Here is a 17,144-nt window from a genome sequence, read left to right as displayed (position 1 = left end):
CTAGACATCTAGATCTCAACACGGACCATCGAGTCAAAGGCTTAGAGCAATTTTCCGTTCAGCAGTTTATCCAGGCTTGCTTGATATGAAGCATCACAAGTCTCTGATTTTACTATGGTATATGCGCCCTTGAAATCATTCCCAACATCCGTCGAAGCCTATGGACGTCCCGAAAATCAAAACTTTGATACATCGAAACGCAACTCTGGCGATCATCCTTGACTCTCCTGGCATATCAATCATCAGAGACTAATCCGCATATCAATCATCAGAGACTAATCAGATTGCGTATACTTTGAGGGGCTTTGGGTCACTGTCGCTGAGTCTCTCTAGTTGATGTACCACGCGAAACCTGAGTGTAAAGGGAATCTTTTCTCTCACCACAGCAACCAGAATTTCAGTCAATCGTAGCCTCCGGCTCTAAATTTCCATCGCTCCAGCACAGAAGAATGTGTTTCAATTCTACAATTAGAAATCGCTCTACATACAAAGGAACGGCCAACTAACTGGTTGCGTGTCGATACACAGAACTCCGTCACTTTGACGGGAATCCCCACCACCGGACTTTCGCGCTCTTTTTCTTCATAGAATCATCAAGATCAGCGTCATTAAACCATCGTTCTTCTTTGATTGTGATGTTGTGAAAGTGATTGCGTACTCCAGCCATCTTGGATCGATACGCCATATCGTATGTTTAGGATCCCGCCAGCGGGATAATGAGAAGTGGCAATCTTAAGGCAGGTATAATGTTCTAGATCATGGATAAAATATCCTTGCTCAAGTACAAGAGTCACGCTGAATCGAATCCAAACACACTGGAAACAGAATTAACAGAATACAAGAGCGTAACCCAGACATCTCATCACGTTGTCAGCAAATAAAAAATCAATCACATTTTCATTGAATTTGTGAATGTGACTAATTTTTGGCAATGTTTCTTCGCTCAAAGTCGTCCCTGCTGTCGTCAACCACAATGATCATATGACACGTTGAGCAAAGTATGTCGACATCTTTTCTTTGTAATGACCCGCAACCTTAACTCTGAATTCAACTCAGACTTCTGCCAGCTTCCGCTCTGCTATACTATTTTGTCGAAAGCTATGATTTTGCATTCAACTTCTATTTCTTTTGTTAAAGGAATGACCGAGAGCCGGATATTGAAGATTAATGCTATATCTTATACAAAACAGTCCATTTGTGTCTGAAGTTCTTATCATGTAGAGATTTGACTGGTTCGTTAATTATAGTCTTTCATTCTTCATTCTTCAAGTTGAGAGTTAACTCTAAGAAATTCAACTGGCTGGCGCGGTTTTTCCGAGGATGTTCAACTATCATGGAATGCGGTCGTTATGATTGTTCATAGAATGAGGGACACACTTTTGTTCGTTCCGTCTTCCCTTGCTGAGCATCATCACCTTCGTCAACGCGAGACGCAGTTGGCTCTACCTACTCGAGCTATGGGCTTTCGAACGATAAAAGCATATCGTGGCATTCTCACAGCTATGTTTATGTATACTGAGAATCGCTTCTGTGGATGGTCATTGTCAGTTTGAGCTCATTGTCAGTTTTAGTCCTCCAAGTTTCGAAACGCTGTGAAGACCATGAATTGTGAGTACTGTTAGCTCGCCTCATCGCTTGAAAATTGCACGAGATAACATTTTTTTACGTTATTGATATCTCATGTTCGTATTCTGGAAGCATCAGTGTAACAGAAAAGTTTATAAATGATTGAAATTCGGCTCTTCAACACTCAAGACATCAGCACCTTTTTGCAGCTCTTCAATTGATGGAATAGGCACATTGGCCTTCCACAGCGAAGCACACTTTGAGACTACAGGGTCACGTCCAACACTACCAACAGCAACCACCTTATTCAATCGTCCATAAAACACTGCAAAAGATATCTTGTCCAGATCACCATCTACATCTCCCTGTACAACAACTTCATCAAATCCATAATCTGGAGGGACAACACCTGCATATCGTATGGATTTACCACCTTGTGCAGTCCAAAAGTATGGGGTTGTCACGAATCTCTCTAGTGGTTGGCCCGATATCTCAGCTACTATATTCTTTGCTGCGAGACGACCGTGATTTTGAGCTACAGATACGTGCTCGATTCGCATCATCCATGGTGACTCTACTGACGCAGAAGCATGATAAGGGAAGGTTGCGATGTCACCAATAGCGTATACACTAGAGTCGAATAGGGATTGTAGTTCCGCTGTTACTGAGATGGATTTATTCGGCAATAGCAGCTCTGGTGGGACCATAGTAGTCACTGGACCTGCACCGATACCGATAATCACTAGGTCTGCTGGTACTGATTCACCACTGTTTGTAGTTATGGATGTCACCAGTGAATCTGTGAGGGGATGATTATAAGCGACCGAGCATAAGCTGAAATATACCTGCATGTTGCATACCAGTCACGTTGAATGATTTCACACCATTGCCCAGTTTGAATTTGATGCCTTGAGACTCATGTAATCTCAGCAAGAACCGGCCCATTTCCTTGCCAAGGACTGGTTCGAACAACACCTAAAAGCGAAAGCTTCTTGAGAATAGTTCGCGAGAAAACCTCAAGTCGGTGTCACCTTTTCTGGAGCCACGACAGTCACGTCCGCGGTCTTTCCAAGCACTGACGCTAGTTCGAGACCAACAAAACCGGCACCAACAAGTACGACCTTTTTCTGGTTGAGGAACAGGATGAAAATAAGATCTGGACAAACCACAATGTCAGCACTCACTTTGCTTGCTTGACTTCCAGATAGAGCTGCTTCAATACTTTGAGCATCCGACACAGACCGGAGAGTAAACACGTTCTTGGCATCTGCGCCAGGTATTGGAATTTTCTTTGGAACGCTGCCGGTAGCTACGACAACATAATCGTAGGAAATCGTTTCAGAAGTGCTCAAAATGACTTGTTTGGCTCCCAAATCCATCGATTTCACCTCCTAAATGAACATAGGTAATGTTATTAACAAATAGGTGTCGTAAACAACCAGCTTCGGTGTACGATCAGTCGAAAATTAAACGTACTTGACCTAACCGAATGTCAATCTTGTTTGATTTATAAAAGGCATCATCTCGTAAAGCGATTTTAGCGGCATCTACTCCAAGTCCTTTACTCAACTTCGGTCGATCGATTGGTAGATAGGGCTCCTTGGACAACACGATGACCTTCCCATTGAATCCATAACGTCTTAAAGACTCTGCACAAACTGCACCCCCTTCACCACCTCCAACGATTACTACGGTTTTTTGAGCTCCACAATGTTTGACGACTTTGGGAATTGGCGACAATTTCTTCACGGTGAGTTGAGCTTCGGTGACCTTGACCATTAAGCGACCATTTTCGACGCGGACGGGATATGTTGGGAGAGAATCACATGCGGGACCATCTTCAATGGCACCAGTAGTTACATCGAAACAAGCTCCATGGAAGGGACTATGGGAAATCGTTGAGAAACAAAATCGTTGGAATGACGCCCCTTCAAAGTCACCACAAACCAAACTAGTGTTCCGCTTTTGCTAAGAACACCTTTAACCAGTGGAGCGTTGTAGTGAGAACAAAGTCCTGCCATTGAAAAGTATTCATTTTTGATCTTGCTAATAACGATCTTGTTTTCACCGATCGTCAATTCCTTCCTACAAAGTATGTATTCTTATTAGCCACACAGGCAAGGACGCGAATCCAAGCAGGCTCTTACATGGACCCATTATATGGCAGCTCATCTACAGAACCTGCATCCATCTCCATGTTGAGCTTTTGTTGAAATTTCAGCGGCTGCAAAGTTATTGAATGATGGTGCAATGTCGGTGACACGAAAACTTTAGAGTGTATATTGAGAGTTGGAGTATTTAACAAAACTTTGACGCATAATTTTAAGGAAATCATAGAAATCACGTGTCTCATTCAGCAGCGTTACGTTCTTGTTCAGATCGTCCAACTGTGGATGGCATTCCACCACTGGTTGAGAAAGCACGTCAGTTTAGGAAAGACCCACATATCGATCAATCCTATATCTACCTTTGTATGCTTTTTCATTGACATCAACCACAAATTGATATTCTTGGCTGTGATCACGTTCGTTAATGTGTGTGAATTTGAACAGGAGCAGGTTTTCTAGCAAGGAGAAACAATTTAGTTTCATGTCGTAGAGAGATCGATGTTGGTAGTGACAGACCTTTCAATGTTCCAACATGAATCTTGAGTCGTTCTTCATAAGCCTGTAGTTCTGGTTGAAGGTTTAGGACTTGTTCTAGTCGACTACGACGTCGTTGTGCCAATGCTATGATGTAGAGGTACTTGTAAGCAACATAATACAAAGCTTGAAAGGGTTTGACAATGTAAGGCACACCTTCTCTCCTCTTCTTAATATCTGAAGCCAGATTGTTGACTCGGATTTCCAATTCTTGTTTCGCAGATGATCGTTCCTTGGCGTTCTCTTGAAGTGATTCCAATGTTCGTGTATTAGATTCAATGTTTCTTCGTTGGGTATGATGATCTGTTGGAAAGTTGATCAGCATTCAATTTGATGTGGGTGATGTAAAGGCAAGGAAAGACAAGAACTCCACCTGACGATATCTCAGCAGCCTTAGCAATACAGGAATCTATTTGCCTTGTTGTCCTTTCCTGATTGTCTATAGTGAATAAGACCCAGATCAGCATTTCGTTCCAAACATCAAATGTAATCCAAATTTACTTACCTGCATCGGATACAGCTTGCCGTTGATGAAGAGTACGAGCCTGTACATATTCAGCCTTTTTTGAGGAGATCCATATATCAAAGTCCCGTATGAATGAGGTAGACTTGATTCTCAATTCGTCGAAATGATTATCGCCGGATGGTAGGGACAGTGCTAGTTCTGAGGCCATTGGAAACGAAGCGAGAAATTAGATTATGTGCCTATGATGCTTGTATGGTGATGGATCTATCTGTCTCTTGCGTCCTGTCTGGATTGTGATGCTTGTAACTGGATTGCCTGTGAAGGAATGAAAGATGCAGGCTCAAGCTGAAACAGGTTGAAATGAAATCATATAAATCATATGAATTATTTGGCTATTTGAATATTTTTTTGGATATTTTTACGTAGTATATATATTGACACTTTCCTCTACTAATCAATTACGACGATGCTGGGCACTTCAACTCAGAAAGCGTGGTTGTGCCATAATAAACGCGTGAATGTGATGAACAGAGTGCCGATCGTCCGATGTTGTTCATTCAGATCTTGTTTCTCGTTTCGCCAAGAGAAGTTGGATCGTAGTGGCAGTGCCACAACGGCGTTGCTAAGTAGAACTGCTTGAACTGTTGGGTTGTCCTAAACATGCCAGCTCTATAGGTCATCAGCATCCATGACCTATGCTTGGAGCAACCGCTCTCGTTGTGGCTCTCCGCCCCACCAAAGTTTACCCCCTTTCCTTCAAAACAACAAAATGGACTCAACTTCCACTTTCATCCTGCAATCGTCTAATAATTTCTCGGGCAAAAGTGATATCTACAATGTTGCAAACGTTATGTACTAGTGGGAGGAGCATGAGGCTTCGTTTCTTTTCAGTTGTCTGTTGCTACTGTGGCAAACATCCTAAACAGTCGAGGAAAGTTCAAGTCAACCACTGGATACGCTTACTACGAATTCATGATTGTATGCATACCCATGCTTTATTCTGGCTGATTTACGTATAGGGATCACCAGTCCTTGCTCAGCAAAGTGCTTGGAGATTTCCGAACTTTCAGCTAAAACGGTGTTTGGATTGTTGATACATCACGAAAGTCGCCAATTTGTTCGTCGCTTCGGGCCTACCTTGCTGTTGTAATTGTAGATAGTCTCTTGGACTGTATGATATAAATCTGGCACTTGTGGTAGTTGCAAGTCTCCTTCCAACTAATGTGTTTGTTGTTGTGAAGGTCGAGTTCGGCATGACACTATGGTGACGAGCATAAAGAAGGTGAGCAATGCAATCCATAAGGCACTGCTTAAACGCATTCCTCGCTGGCTCACTGGTTCAGGTTGTATAGATCAAATTTCAGTCTAAAGGTTCCCTCAACACGAACCGTCACTTCAGCAAACACAAAAAACACCCCTCTCCTTCCTTCTAAATCAGTCAATTGGAAGCTCGATGATGCCAAGTTGCCTTCTAATGCTCTGCTATACCCTGTTCCAGGTGGCGAATGCTGTTGATCAGTTGGCCTCCAAAATTGATATGTTGGGGCACTTCGAGCTGGTACTGCTATCAGCGGCGCTAAAGAGGGAGACACAGCAGCATTGATGGCACCTGCTCTAGTGTTTTTGGTTGCTTTTTGAGTAGCGACGGGTTCACTGAATTTATGTCTTGGACCTAATAATTGAATGTTTGGGAGGCTGTTACTGCTACTGCTATTACTGGCATTATCTCTACCGCCATCTCTGCCGTTATCTGATTCGACAAGACTAGAGTTTGATATTGTAAGGGATGGCAGAGATAGTGAGTTGACTGGTGACATCATGGTTGTGAGGTGTGAAACGGATGCAGATCCGTATTGTTGTGACTGTATTGGACCTGTAGCACTACTTGGACCAGGAGTTTGAGGTTGTATACCTTCATTCGCCACATACGAGCAATCTTCGTGGTCATCGTTTACAAGTGACGAATGAAGAATAAGGTCGCGCCAGTCCGTCAAGGCCTCTATGCTAGCAATAAAAATAAAAAATACAAAAAATAGTATTGGTTAAACCAGTTCCTAACACCTCCAAAAATTTGATTACATGAGGCATAAACGTCATAATCTAGATCCGAACCTGGTGTCTAATTGGCCATTGGAGGATAATCCGAGCTGTACAATAATAGGAGGATTGACTGGCTTACTACTCTCACGGTCTTGTCCTTGGCCGAACTTCCAGCATTTAGCTCGCAAAGGATCTTGAATAACTGTTAGTATGTAAACTCTATTGCCCGAAAGTTATAAAAAACGGTTAGCATCGCGTGGAAAAAGTTTACATTCTTACTCCTGGCAACCCAAGCAGTTCTCAATAATAGTGCACCAACAAACCTATTTCCAGGCTCTCCTTCAGTTCCGATTGACGAGCTGTACATGTCTAGCGGTTTTCGGTTAATGTACAATTGGCAAGGTGGTTATTGGATCCAGTAGACTCTTTCACCAAGTGATCACTTGCACGCATTTCACAGGAACCATAAGGTGCAAAACAAACCAGGTTGAGCTTTGGTTCGGAGGATGACAGATTCTATTTTCGTAGGAAAACTTTTGTTACGGTGAAGCATAAATTTTCTGCTGTGGCTGAAGGTTGGTTGTTCCATCCTAAACTTCCATGGACTATCACGTAATTGGCTAAATTAGGTAACCGCGCCCGAAAACAAATGAGCAGCGCACTCCACTTCCCATCATCTCACAACCATCGAGCAATCCACGCCAAATCTTCCCGTGATATGTGTATGTTCCATGTTACAAACGTTTACATTTTACATGCGAAGAAGTGATGCTTTCAGGGATACGGCTCTAGGGGATATAACAGCCGAATTCTCAAATACAAAACTATAAATACCATACTTTTCAATGGGCAAAGACCCAGATATAGACGAGCTCTTGCTATTGACCTTAATCAGCGCCACTATAACTTCGTTACGATATGAGGTAGGACTATTTACGATGGCTTCGTCGGATGCAATCGGTGGTTTCTCTTCTTCCAAAACCTTGTCATCGTCAGAGTTGGCTGTGCTAGTCACACTACTTACACTTCCTCGTAGTGCTAGCTTTTGTTCCCAAGTCTTTGGCTTTTGATCTATCAGTGGCTGATACAGGATACCAAACACCACGTCCAGACCAAATGTGGAAAATGTCCACTGCAAATGTGCGTTGCCTTCGATTTCTGCAGTATATATTACGGGAATGGCTAGACGTGACTTTCTGGCAACGCTTGGCTCAAGAGACCATTCAGTCAGCACATCCAGTTCGAGTTTGAGAGCTGTATCAACAATCGAGGTTCGACACTCGATGTCTCGAGTCGTTTTCTTTGATGATGTGTTCTCAATGGTCAATACAAATCTAATATGTACCGTTGTTAGACGGTTTGGGCGCACAGTGAGTTTGAGGCAAATAGACCTGAAGCAAATAGACCAACCGAAACCGAATCAAAGAACTCACATCCCAGAAGAGAATCCAGCCACACATACATTCCCACTGGCATTCCGACCTGGTCCGATATTTACACTAGTTGTCGGCAACAACCACCTCTGACCATCACTTTCAGGCAAGACTGCATATCCTCGAACCTCCCCGTTTCTCTTTTCCGTCTCGTCCAGAGTGGGTCTGAACGAAATCGATATGGAGAGGACTCCTTCGACAGGACTACGTATTTCAAAACTATAAATAGATGAGGCTGAATGACGAGACGCGTCAAATATGGTTTCCAGATAGATTGGATCCTTTGGTATTAGCACTCTTTCTTCAAACGACGCTTCTTCATTGGGTCGAAACGGCAATGGTGGGGCAGGTACTAACGGTGATGATGATCCGGCTTTTGGATCTGACGCTTCTGCTATTGTTGATGATGATATTGCTGACGGTACTGTAGCCGTTGCCGTTGTTGTAGGTAGCAGGAATGGTGGTGGTGTGCTTGACGATGATGGTAGCAGTGATGGTGGTATAACTGATGATTGGACGGATTTTATAGATTTTGTATCATCAATAGATCCAAACATCAATTCAGAGTCTGATGCGGCACCGCTTTCTTCATCTTCTTTTACAGGGCTAGCATCAGCAATTGTTTCTGCAAGCTCTTCACCATCCTCTTCCGTCTCTTGTGCCTCCATTTCGTCGCCACTAGATGTTGATGGTCTACCAACCCCATTACCACCACCTGTTGCTGATACTCCTGACGATGACGAAGAACCAGCCGGTAGACCCAGCCAGCTCGAGACTTTCTTGTTTTTCGCCAGATATGAACCCGCTGCCAGTCCAGCAGCAGAGACATACCCTTTCAGCTTTTCAATCTTTCGAGTAGTGGAGCCATCAGTGTCGCCGGTCTTACCACTTCTAGAGGAAGACTGATCTACGGATGACATATTTGACAGTTTGGCAAGGTCTTCTATGAAGGTCTTCATTCGACGACAGCTATTATAATTTATCTCCAGTCGAGAAAGGTCTGGTGCCATATTCGACAATATCACTACATCACATGCTGATTGGTCAGTCGCCACAGGGAGCACCATATATCCAAATAGATGGACTTCGGGTGACATATGTAACTCCTTTCCAATACTATGTGTTGACGGTGATGATGACAGTATCGATTCACTAGACGGCGATGACGTTATAGGAGGGTCCATAGCTGGATCTGACAATGTTTGTTCTGATGGCTGTGCTATAAGTTCCTTGATGTCACCTCCATCTCGAACACCGGCAACAGATCGGCTGACAATAACAAAGCATTCTTCATGCGTTGTCACATTTTTTAAAGAGTTTGGCGAGTTTGAGGCTTTAGATACTGAGCTATTGGAGTCGTGTAGATGCTTCTTGATTTCCAAGACAAGATACTCTCGAGGCTGGCCATTTCGATTCAGATTGTAACTTATTTGGCGGACCAATCGCTTCTCATCTATGAAAGCAAAAAATGAGCATAATTTCCAATGAGCAGAATTTGATCACCATTACCAAATTGTCTCAGCACATTCGATCCAGCATAGGCTTCATCAACGTGTCGGTTATGTTCAGGATTGGACAGAATCTAATAGTGTATGAAGATCTTCAGTTGGCAAATAGTGTAACCTCTTCCATGAAATTACTCACCGAGTGGACTCTATCTGGATCACAAGCAATCCGGATCAAACCCCTGGAAACTTCACAAAGTTTACCGTCCACCACCACCCTCTTTTTCTGAATTTTGATTTCATGCTTCGTCTGCCGGACAGTCTGGGCGATAATTCAAACGTTTTTAGTACATCAATCAACGATGGGGACATACTCCAATCTGGTCGCGAATCACATACCTTCCATTCGCCAATCTCCATGGCTGTCGGAGTGGTGGGTTGACCTTGTGTACTCTCTATTGATGCCGTATCTGACGTTTTCTCTGGAGGTGTTGTGGTGGCTGTTTGAGGAACCGTTCGATCCGACTCTCGCGCAAGCGTCAAAAAGCTGTTTAACAATCCAGTCTCTAAAGTTTCAACACCAGCTATATCATCTGGTACGATGGTAGAATGAGGGAAGGCTTTACCAGCTAGAATATCTCCATGAGGCGTTGAATTCGACCAATTTCGTCCTCTCAATGCAGATAGAGCCGATGGACGATTCGCTGTAGGTACACTCGCAGTAGTGGGAGTGGTTGATGGAGTAGCGGGTCGTGTGTCTTTATCGGGTTTATCGGATTTTGGAATTGTGATGCCCATTCGTTGTAGCACCACGTCAGGAGCCGGCATCATCATGGGTAGATACACATTATGCCATTTAGGAAGAATCCAAAATTCAATAAACTGGTTTTTGATGAGACGTGCCAATAAAGAATTCACGAGCGATTTGATTGATTCAATGCCTCCAACGGTTATAGGAGACTCGACAGTAAACGTGACACCTGGATCTTCTACAAACGAGACCCCTACAGAGTCTTGATATTTCACAGAAGGAATGCGTGCTCTCAACTACAAATAAAGAAATGGTAAGTTCATCAAGAACACATACAGCGTGCGAACTGATTCCAACATTACTTTTCCAGCAAAACCACTGACGTGGACTCGCACAGGGATGTTGAAGCCTGCTGTGAGCACGCAATCAATACCAACTGACGCGCCACCTGGATATGTGACATCGAGTTCTGCAATCTAATGCCAAAGTTTGGGTTTGTTGAAAATCGTACATTCCATCTAGATCAACAAACGTACCACAACAAGATCTTCAGTTATTCCTTTGAGCAGACGTATACCGTGAATCTTCGGTGGATTATCACCAAGCGAGATATCAGTCATGGCGATGTGAGACTATGGTTTTATATCTTAGCTTTTTCTGGCTTACAGCAACCAAGCAGATAAAAACGACGCAGGGCTTACCACAAAATTGCTAGATTGCAACTTGTAGTTGATCTTTTCAACGAGCTTGATCTTCATCTTGTTCATAAACACTTCAGAGACACGTAATTCCAAAAACCAGCGATGAATCAACACATTGAGCCAGTGACACTGTTCTGTCGTTGTTACTTGAGGAGGCGCAGGCGGTAATACACTAGATTGACTCGGTGTCTTGGAGACAGCGTTATTTGAATCCTGTTTCGATTTGATCGTTTGAAAAGAAACATCAAACGTGATTAACACATGTCCAAGGGATCAAGAGCCACAACGACACCAACTTACAGACTCGGCAGGTGCCAAGGAGTTTTGTAAGAATTCCACTATTTGAGGAGGCCATGCATCTCTATGCTTCTTGGCGTCTTGAGACGCAGCAACGAGATTTGGTTGAGATGTTTTGATGTTTTGTAGCAATCGAATAATCAAGATCACTTCCACGACAAAGAATAGGCCGGCGCCTAGTAGCAATGCACGAATGTACTCGTACAGGAACATTGTCCCAAAATTCACAAAAGTTGAAGTCAGTTTCACCACTTTTGGTCGTCGTAGCAAAGTAACAGTGCGAGTGCAAAGGCTACAAAGTAAAGAACAGTAAGAGGGAGATCAAGCACTGATGCACGAAGGTAGATCAACATGCCAAAACACTAACCAGTCTCTCTCCTTGCTATACAGGGTTTGGGTTTGGAATTGGACTTTAAATATCCAGCATTCCCCTTAACTTCAGGCAGCGCACAGCTACAAGTACTGTTTCAAGTCATGGATAACGCGTCAATTAATGCTTTAATCATGGTTATTCTTTTCTGCCTCGTCTGGAAGGTTCTTGGACACGTCAGCTCAAGGCATCAACCCAAGAAGCTCAACAAGGCATCCTCTATTCTCAGACCAATGTTTGCTGATAATGTCATTATTGGAACTGTTTGTCACGTTTCTGATGCAGACGGTTTACATGTCTCTGCTAGAACGTGTTGGAAGGCGACACAAATGTAAGATAAGATGTGATCTTGCTGGGTGTGATCAGTGGTGATCTGCAGTATTTTTGACCTGATCCGTCGATACACAGCCTAAGAATACGTATTGCGGGTGTAGATGCACCAGAACTATCGCACTTTGGACACGCTGAGCAACCATTTGCTCGTGAAGCTAAGGACTTCTTGACCAAGATTGCCCTCAACCGAATTGTAGCGGTGAAAATTCTTCGCGTGGATCAGTATGATCGATTTGTAGCCACGGTGACAGTTCTCAATGAACCAACTTGGTTTTTCAACTCGTCTCGCATTACAACTCAAGATGTTGGGCTTCAGATGCTGAAGAAGGGGCTAGCTCTTGTATATGAAGGCTCTGGAGCTGAATACGACGGCATGCTCGAATATTACAAGAAGGCGGTGCAACAAGCCAAGTGAGTTTGACTTACAGAGAGGATTATATTCTACGTATGATAATTTATCTATCGTGATTTACAGAAAATCTAGAATTGGGATGTGGTCGACTTCACAAATGGAGACACCATCAGAATACAAATCACGGTGTTATGGATCCGGGTATGGGAACAAGATGCGGTAGCTTTCGTATTCGGTCACATCGACACCTGAAGTCCAGCCCCAGAGGAACCTAGGAGGGACCCCATCAGAAGGTGGCTCAAAATTTATATGGCACAAGTTATGGACATTTTCCTACCTGGCCACGTGGAGAAGCATTCCTTGACCGACGATGTGTCTAAATTCACCCTTGGTTTGCGAGTCAAGTCTCGACAATACCGGGACCTAATAATAAAAACATAAACGTCCATCAGTGGGACAAGATTTAAATGGACGTTTCTATTGCTCTTACCGTTGCGGCGAGCAAGTCCAGCTCGTCATCTAATTGTCTACCAATCCCTTCTACCACTATGATTGCCACGACTATATTGGCAAAATCACCTTCTAATCTTACACGGTGTTGGCGCACTGAAGAAAGTACATCGCTCAAGATTTGTCCGAACCCAACACGGCCAAGAGCCAACGTGTCCTTCTTGACACTCAACACGATCTTGTCGATTTTAGCAGCAAACCCTTCCTGATCTATAACAGTCGTAGGATCTCGAGATCTCTCAACCATCAAGTGGCCGGCATCCCTTCCTCGAAACTCCGCTATAGCTCTCAGCAGGTCTATCAAATCACGTCTTCTTACTGGTGACAATGTCGTAGACAGTCCCACATCCAACAATACCAATCTAGGTCTGTAATGTCCTTCCATTGCCGCCAATGCAGCACGGAACTCTGTACATTGAATGTCATCCGTTTGATCATCCGTTTGCCGAGAGTGACTCCTTGGCAGTTGTATCGCTGCCGATTGTATCTTGTCTATCGTATTCTCCACGACATTTGTAGGCACAAACGTCACCAATATATTACCTAAAAGCACCATTTGGTTAGAGCACCTGATGTGTTTGTTATGGTTTGTACCAACCTGGGTGCATGTCAGAGTGGATGTGATTATTGATTAAAAGCATTTCAAGAAACGATTCTAGTCCAAGACGAGCCAATTCTTCATCATAAGTGGATGGAGCACATTTCAAGAACTTGCTGAGAGGCGACCCATCTATATGTTCCTCCACAAGACTATCGAAACAAACTTGTAGAGAGGGTCATCAGCGATTTATAGAACTTGTCAAACTCACACTCTATGCGTCTCTATCACCCCGTCCTCCTCAAGTACTGAGCACTCGACGTGTCCATCCTGAGACAATCTCACTCTGTATGGTGTTGGAAACGTGATGTATCTCCATTTCTTGAATTCACGCCGAAACTACAAAATGAAATGAGTCAGACCGATACGCCACAACCGACACGACGTTACTTTGGCTTACCTGAGCTAGATGTCTTGCTTCTCTAGCCAAATCCAATTGGTCAATCATCATCTTGGAGAATGTTTGAGCCTCATCCGATAGGCTGACCCATCGAAGGGCTGAGATACGTGATATTGTCTGACTAGCCCATTTCAACAACAGTAGATCAATGTACACTTCCGTTTCGACGTTTGGATGCAAGACCTTGACTGCAACATAATTTGACGACTGCTCTTTCAACTCTACCCCAGGGGTTGGATACATGATTTTTGCAGCTGGATTGTGGTTGTTGGGTTGTCCTCGTAGCTTTGCTCGATAAACTTGAGCTATAGCACCGACGCCAATGGGGACACCGTCGAATTCTTCAAAGATTTCTTCGATTTCGGCTCCGAGTTCCGCTTTAATGGTTGCTCGAGTAGCGTGGTAGGAGTGTGGTCTTACGTGATTCTGTAGACGTGAAAAGACTTCCCTCACGTCGTTGGGAAACAGGTCTGATCGTGTAGCACTCCATTGGCCCAACTAAGAGATGAATGAATGGGGTTCATATATCAACGGACGAGGGATTGATTGTTAATCTCGACTTGCCTTTATAAAGGTTGCGCCAGCCCTTTCAAACGTCCAGCACACCAGTTTTGTCCACCATTGGCCACGGATCAAGCAATACCATATAGGGAATGTGAGAATCACTGGAAGAAATAAACATCCCTATATTCACCAGAAGAGTATTCGTATGTGATGGTTTGCGGAAATTCGACAATCAAAACAGATGTCCTACCAAAAACCCAATCCGACGAAGAACCTTCCAAGGAGATACAGGCTTGATCGTATAACTTATTAGTTCCGAGGGCGACTCAGCTTCTTGCAGTGATATTCCAGGCCTTGTTGCCGCTGCGGACAGAATGGAAATACTAGCGATCCCAGTACTTAGGAAACGTCGAAAACAGGCAGCTCTAGTTATAGAATGACGAGCATAATAAATCCGATATTTTGAGAGTCCGCTGCATCTTGCACTATACGTGATAAGGAAGGATCGCAGCATTTGATTTTGGTTGTTGGTTGTTTGTTGGCAATTTGAACCATCCAAACCTACAATTCTGCGAGTAAATATGGCCAAGAAACGGGCAAAATCGCCTGACGAAGATTCAGATGATGCTGATGACGCGTCTGATGAAGAAGTCCAGATCGTGACAAAGAAGCGCAAACCTCAAGTAAAGAAAGGTGCGTTAACGTTGACTGACGGCAGCTTGACCAACACTGGTCGAACTACAACGGAAACGCAAAGATCAGTTGTTATATCATCACTGGAATGAGCTTTGACTGTGTGCAGAGCTCATTTGTCCCTCGATTCACGTTTCATCACACATTTCGTTTACAACATTAAACTTGACTACATCTTGTTTAGAAAAGGAGTTTAAAGAACCATATCCAAGCACTGTGCATAAGGTATTCACCAGATTGCCTGCTACTCAACGTGTTTCGGAGCGAGAAATATGGTCGCCCCACGCGATGCAATTGTGGAAGAAGCAGCTATATGTGTCAAGACTCGAACGATTCAGGATTGCTCGCACGGCTGCCTTCTTTGATCGACGAGTGACTTGTATAGAATGGCATCCTTCGTACCCGAACATCGTTGCTCTAGCTTCAAAAGGAGGCGATATAGTGTGGTTTGATGCTGAAGGAAAAGACAGTAGCCATCGTGGTTATTCTTTTATGAGCGAGCCTCGTAGAAGGGAACGTAATGCTGACGATGACGAAGAAGATTTACCTCCAGAGCTCCCGTTTCTCTACGGAACGGGTAAAGGAGGCTCCATCACTGCTATGCGATTCCATCCCAATCTCCCCAACTTCATCTTCACCAGCAGTATCGATGGGTGCGTTAAACGCCAAGACTTTGAAGGAAGGGCGTCGGCTTTCTTCTTGGACACAATGGACAGAGAAAAATGGTGGTATGTCAATTCGCTTTCTAGCGTTTCGCCATCTTGTTTTCCAAATTACGCTTTGCTAGGACGGGTCTCGACATAACCGATCGCTCACTGATTGTTGGCAAAACTACTGGAGAGGCCGCGATAACAGATTTTGATGGAGGTACTTTATCGCAAACCCGTTTCAAAGTCACTTTGGATGGGATTATTGACCTTCCATATTTTTTTGCAGGTGTTTTGTGGAGTGGTAAACTTCACAAGGGCAAGATTCAGCATATAGAAGGTAACAATCCACAATCAAACTGTGATATTTGAATCGCTCTCAGCCCAATTTGTTAGTCCATCCGACTCAGCCACACATCTTTGTCAGTGCCGGGAATGACAAAGCTGTGCGGATTTGGGACATAAGACAACTTCGTCAGCATCCGCAAGATGGTGCAATTGTTCCCCTCCAAACTCTTCCTCATAATGGAAATCTCAACTGCGGTGAGTGTTTATGTTAAGAAATATGGTCATTTGGGATGTTTGCCACTGTTTGAATGACCTTATACTCACGGAACAAGTTCAAAATAGCAACCTTCTCGCCGGTTGCTCCATATACCCTATTGACGACAAGCCAAGACAGTCAGATCAGACTATACTCATCTGATTCGTCTGCTGGTTCAACACCATTAGCAATACTACGTCATCCTCATCGACCTTTTCAACATATTACCGCTATTGCTGCTTCATGGCATCCTTCAATCAACGGGATCTTTACCATTGGACGATATCCAGAAGACACAGGTATGAAGCGGCGACGAACGCCAACGCAATCAACTTTTAGAAGTGAAATACTGATTTCTGTGAGTAGGTGACCGACGAACTGTAGATGTATACCATTATTCAGACGTTACAGGCAATGCCGATATTGTCTCTAGGATGGAGGACCCGCGGGTCACGGGGATACACTGCATAGCCAAATTCAATAAGACTGGTGATACGCTCTCAACCTGTAGTGGGTTCACCACGTATCTGTGGAGACACTCGGATGACAAGTCACTTCCCACAGGCCGAAATCGAGGGAATGGTGGTGGTGGGAATGATGACGACGACGATGGAGATGCGAATGAGAGGCCAAATTGTGGTGGTAAGAAGAAGAAACCGTCAGGCAAGGCTGCGGTGTCCAAAGATTTTGGCCGCAAAAACAAAAAGACGGTTGCCCGTTGATATGATTAGATTTAGAGTAGATCTAATAGTTTCACGTTCCTCATTGCTAAACAATAAACAACGACTTTATATTTATCAGTAATGGTGTCAGGAGAGTGTTTTTGGCGACGTGTTTCTGGATTGCGGTGGC

At 43.9% G+C, this 17,144-nt stretch overlaps 6 protein-coding genes across 6 annotated transcripts; 1 reads left to right on the top strand and 5 right to left on the bottom strand.

Moving 5' to 3' along the window:
- Nucleotides 1-1,718: 1,718 nt before the first annotated feature.
- On the bottom strand, nucleotides 1,719-3,763 carry SmJEL517_g05032 (uncharacterized protein; the record flags this gene model as incomplete). Its single annotated transcript, XM_031170960.1, has 7 exons — nucleotides 1,719-2,365; nucleotides 2,427-2,541; nucleotides 2,598-2,693; nucleotides 2,751-2,957; nucleotides 3,043-3,451; nucleotides 3,514-3,651; nucleotides 3,714-3,763. The coding sequence occupies 7 exons, from the start codon at nucleotides 3,761-3,763 to the stop codon at nucleotides 1,719-1,721; spliced, it is 1,662 nt and encodes a 553-aa protein (XP_031023085.1).
- A 152-nt stretch (nucleotides 3,764-3,915) lies between these two features.
- SmJEL517_g05031 (uncharacterized protein) lies at nucleotides 3,916-4,882 on the bottom strand (the record flags this gene model as incomplete). The annotated part of the gene is made up of 5 exons (XM_031170959.1): nucleotides 3,916-3,953; nucleotides 4,034-4,129; nucleotides 4,191-4,511; nucleotides 4,582-4,647; nucleotides 4,714-4,882. The coding sequence occupies 5 exons, from the start codon at nucleotides 4,880-4,882 to the stop codon at nucleotides 3,916-3,918; spliced, it is 690 nt and encodes a 229-aa protein (XP_031023083.1).
- Nucleotides 4,883-5,561: 679 nt separating this feature from the next.
- Nucleotides 5,562-7,081, bottom strand: SmJEL517_g05030 (uncharacterized protein; the record flags this gene model as incomplete). Its single annotated transcript, XM_031170958.1, has 6 exons — nucleotides 5,562-5,592; nucleotides 5,663-5,744; nucleotides 5,812-5,933; nucleotides 6,010-6,678; nucleotides 6,787-6,933; nucleotides 7,038-7,081. 6 exons carry the CDS (start codon nucleotides 7,079-7,081, stop codon nucleotides 5,562-5,564), a joined length of 1,095 nt encoding a protein of 364 aa, XP_031023084.1.
- Nucleotides 7,082-7,465: 384 nt separating this feature from the next.
- On the bottom strand, nucleotides 7,466-11,554 carry SmJEL517_g05029 (uncharacterized protein; the record flags this gene model as incomplete). Its single annotated transcript, XM_031170957.1, has 9 exons — nucleotides 7,466-8,048; nucleotides 8,148-9,600; nucleotides 9,657-9,729; nucleotides 9,792-9,914; nucleotides 9,992-10,639; nucleotides 10,706-10,819; nucleotides 10,880-10,975; nucleotides 11,045-11,257; nucleotides 11,345-11,554. 9 exons carry the CDS (start codon nucleotides 11,552-11,554, stop codon nucleotides 7,466-7,468), a joined length of 3,513 nt encoding a protein of 1,170 aa, XP_031023097.1.
- Nucleotides 11,555-12,585: 1,031 nt separating this feature from the next.
- SmJEL517_g05028 (uncharacterized protein) lies at nucleotides 12,586-14,550 on the bottom strand (the record flags this gene model as incomplete). Its single annotated transcript, XM_031170956.1, has 7 exons — nucleotides 12,586-12,667; nucleotides 12,734-12,819; nucleotides 12,887-13,449; nucleotides 13,505-13,656; nucleotides 13,716-13,843; nucleotides 13,905-14,402; nucleotides 14,500-14,550. The coding sequence occupies 7 exons, from the start codon at nucleotides 14,548-14,550 to the stop codon at nucleotides 12,586-12,588; spliced, it is 1,560 nt and encodes a 519-aa protein (XP_031023105.1).
- A 439-nt stretch (nucleotides 14,551-14,989) lies between these two features.
- On the top strand, nucleotides 14,990-17,014 carry SmJEL517_g05027 (uncharacterized protein; the record flags this gene model as incomplete). The annotated part of the gene is made up of 7 exons (XM_031170955.1): nucleotides 14,990-15,101; nucleotides 15,286-15,829; nucleotides 15,889-15,968; nucleotides 16,038-16,088; nucleotides 16,145-16,291; nucleotides 16,379-16,591; nucleotides 16,659-17,014. 7 exons carry the CDS (start codon nucleotides 14,990-14,992, stop codon nucleotides 17,012-17,014), a joined length of 1,503 nt encoding a protein of 500 aa, XP_031023096.1.
- Nucleotides 17,015-17,144: the final 130 nt, after the last annotated feature.

This window comes from Synchytrium microbalum (genome assembly GCF_006535985.1).
Source record: "Synchytrium microbalum strain JEL517 chromosome Unknown SmJEL517_scf0040, whole genome shotgun sequence".
Taxonomy (NCBI): Eukaryota; Fungi; Chytridiomycota; class Chytridiomycetes; order Synchytriales; family Synchytriaceae; genus Synchytrium; species Synchytrium microbalum.
This window is presented reverse-complemented; position numbering and strand designations above follow the sequence as displayed.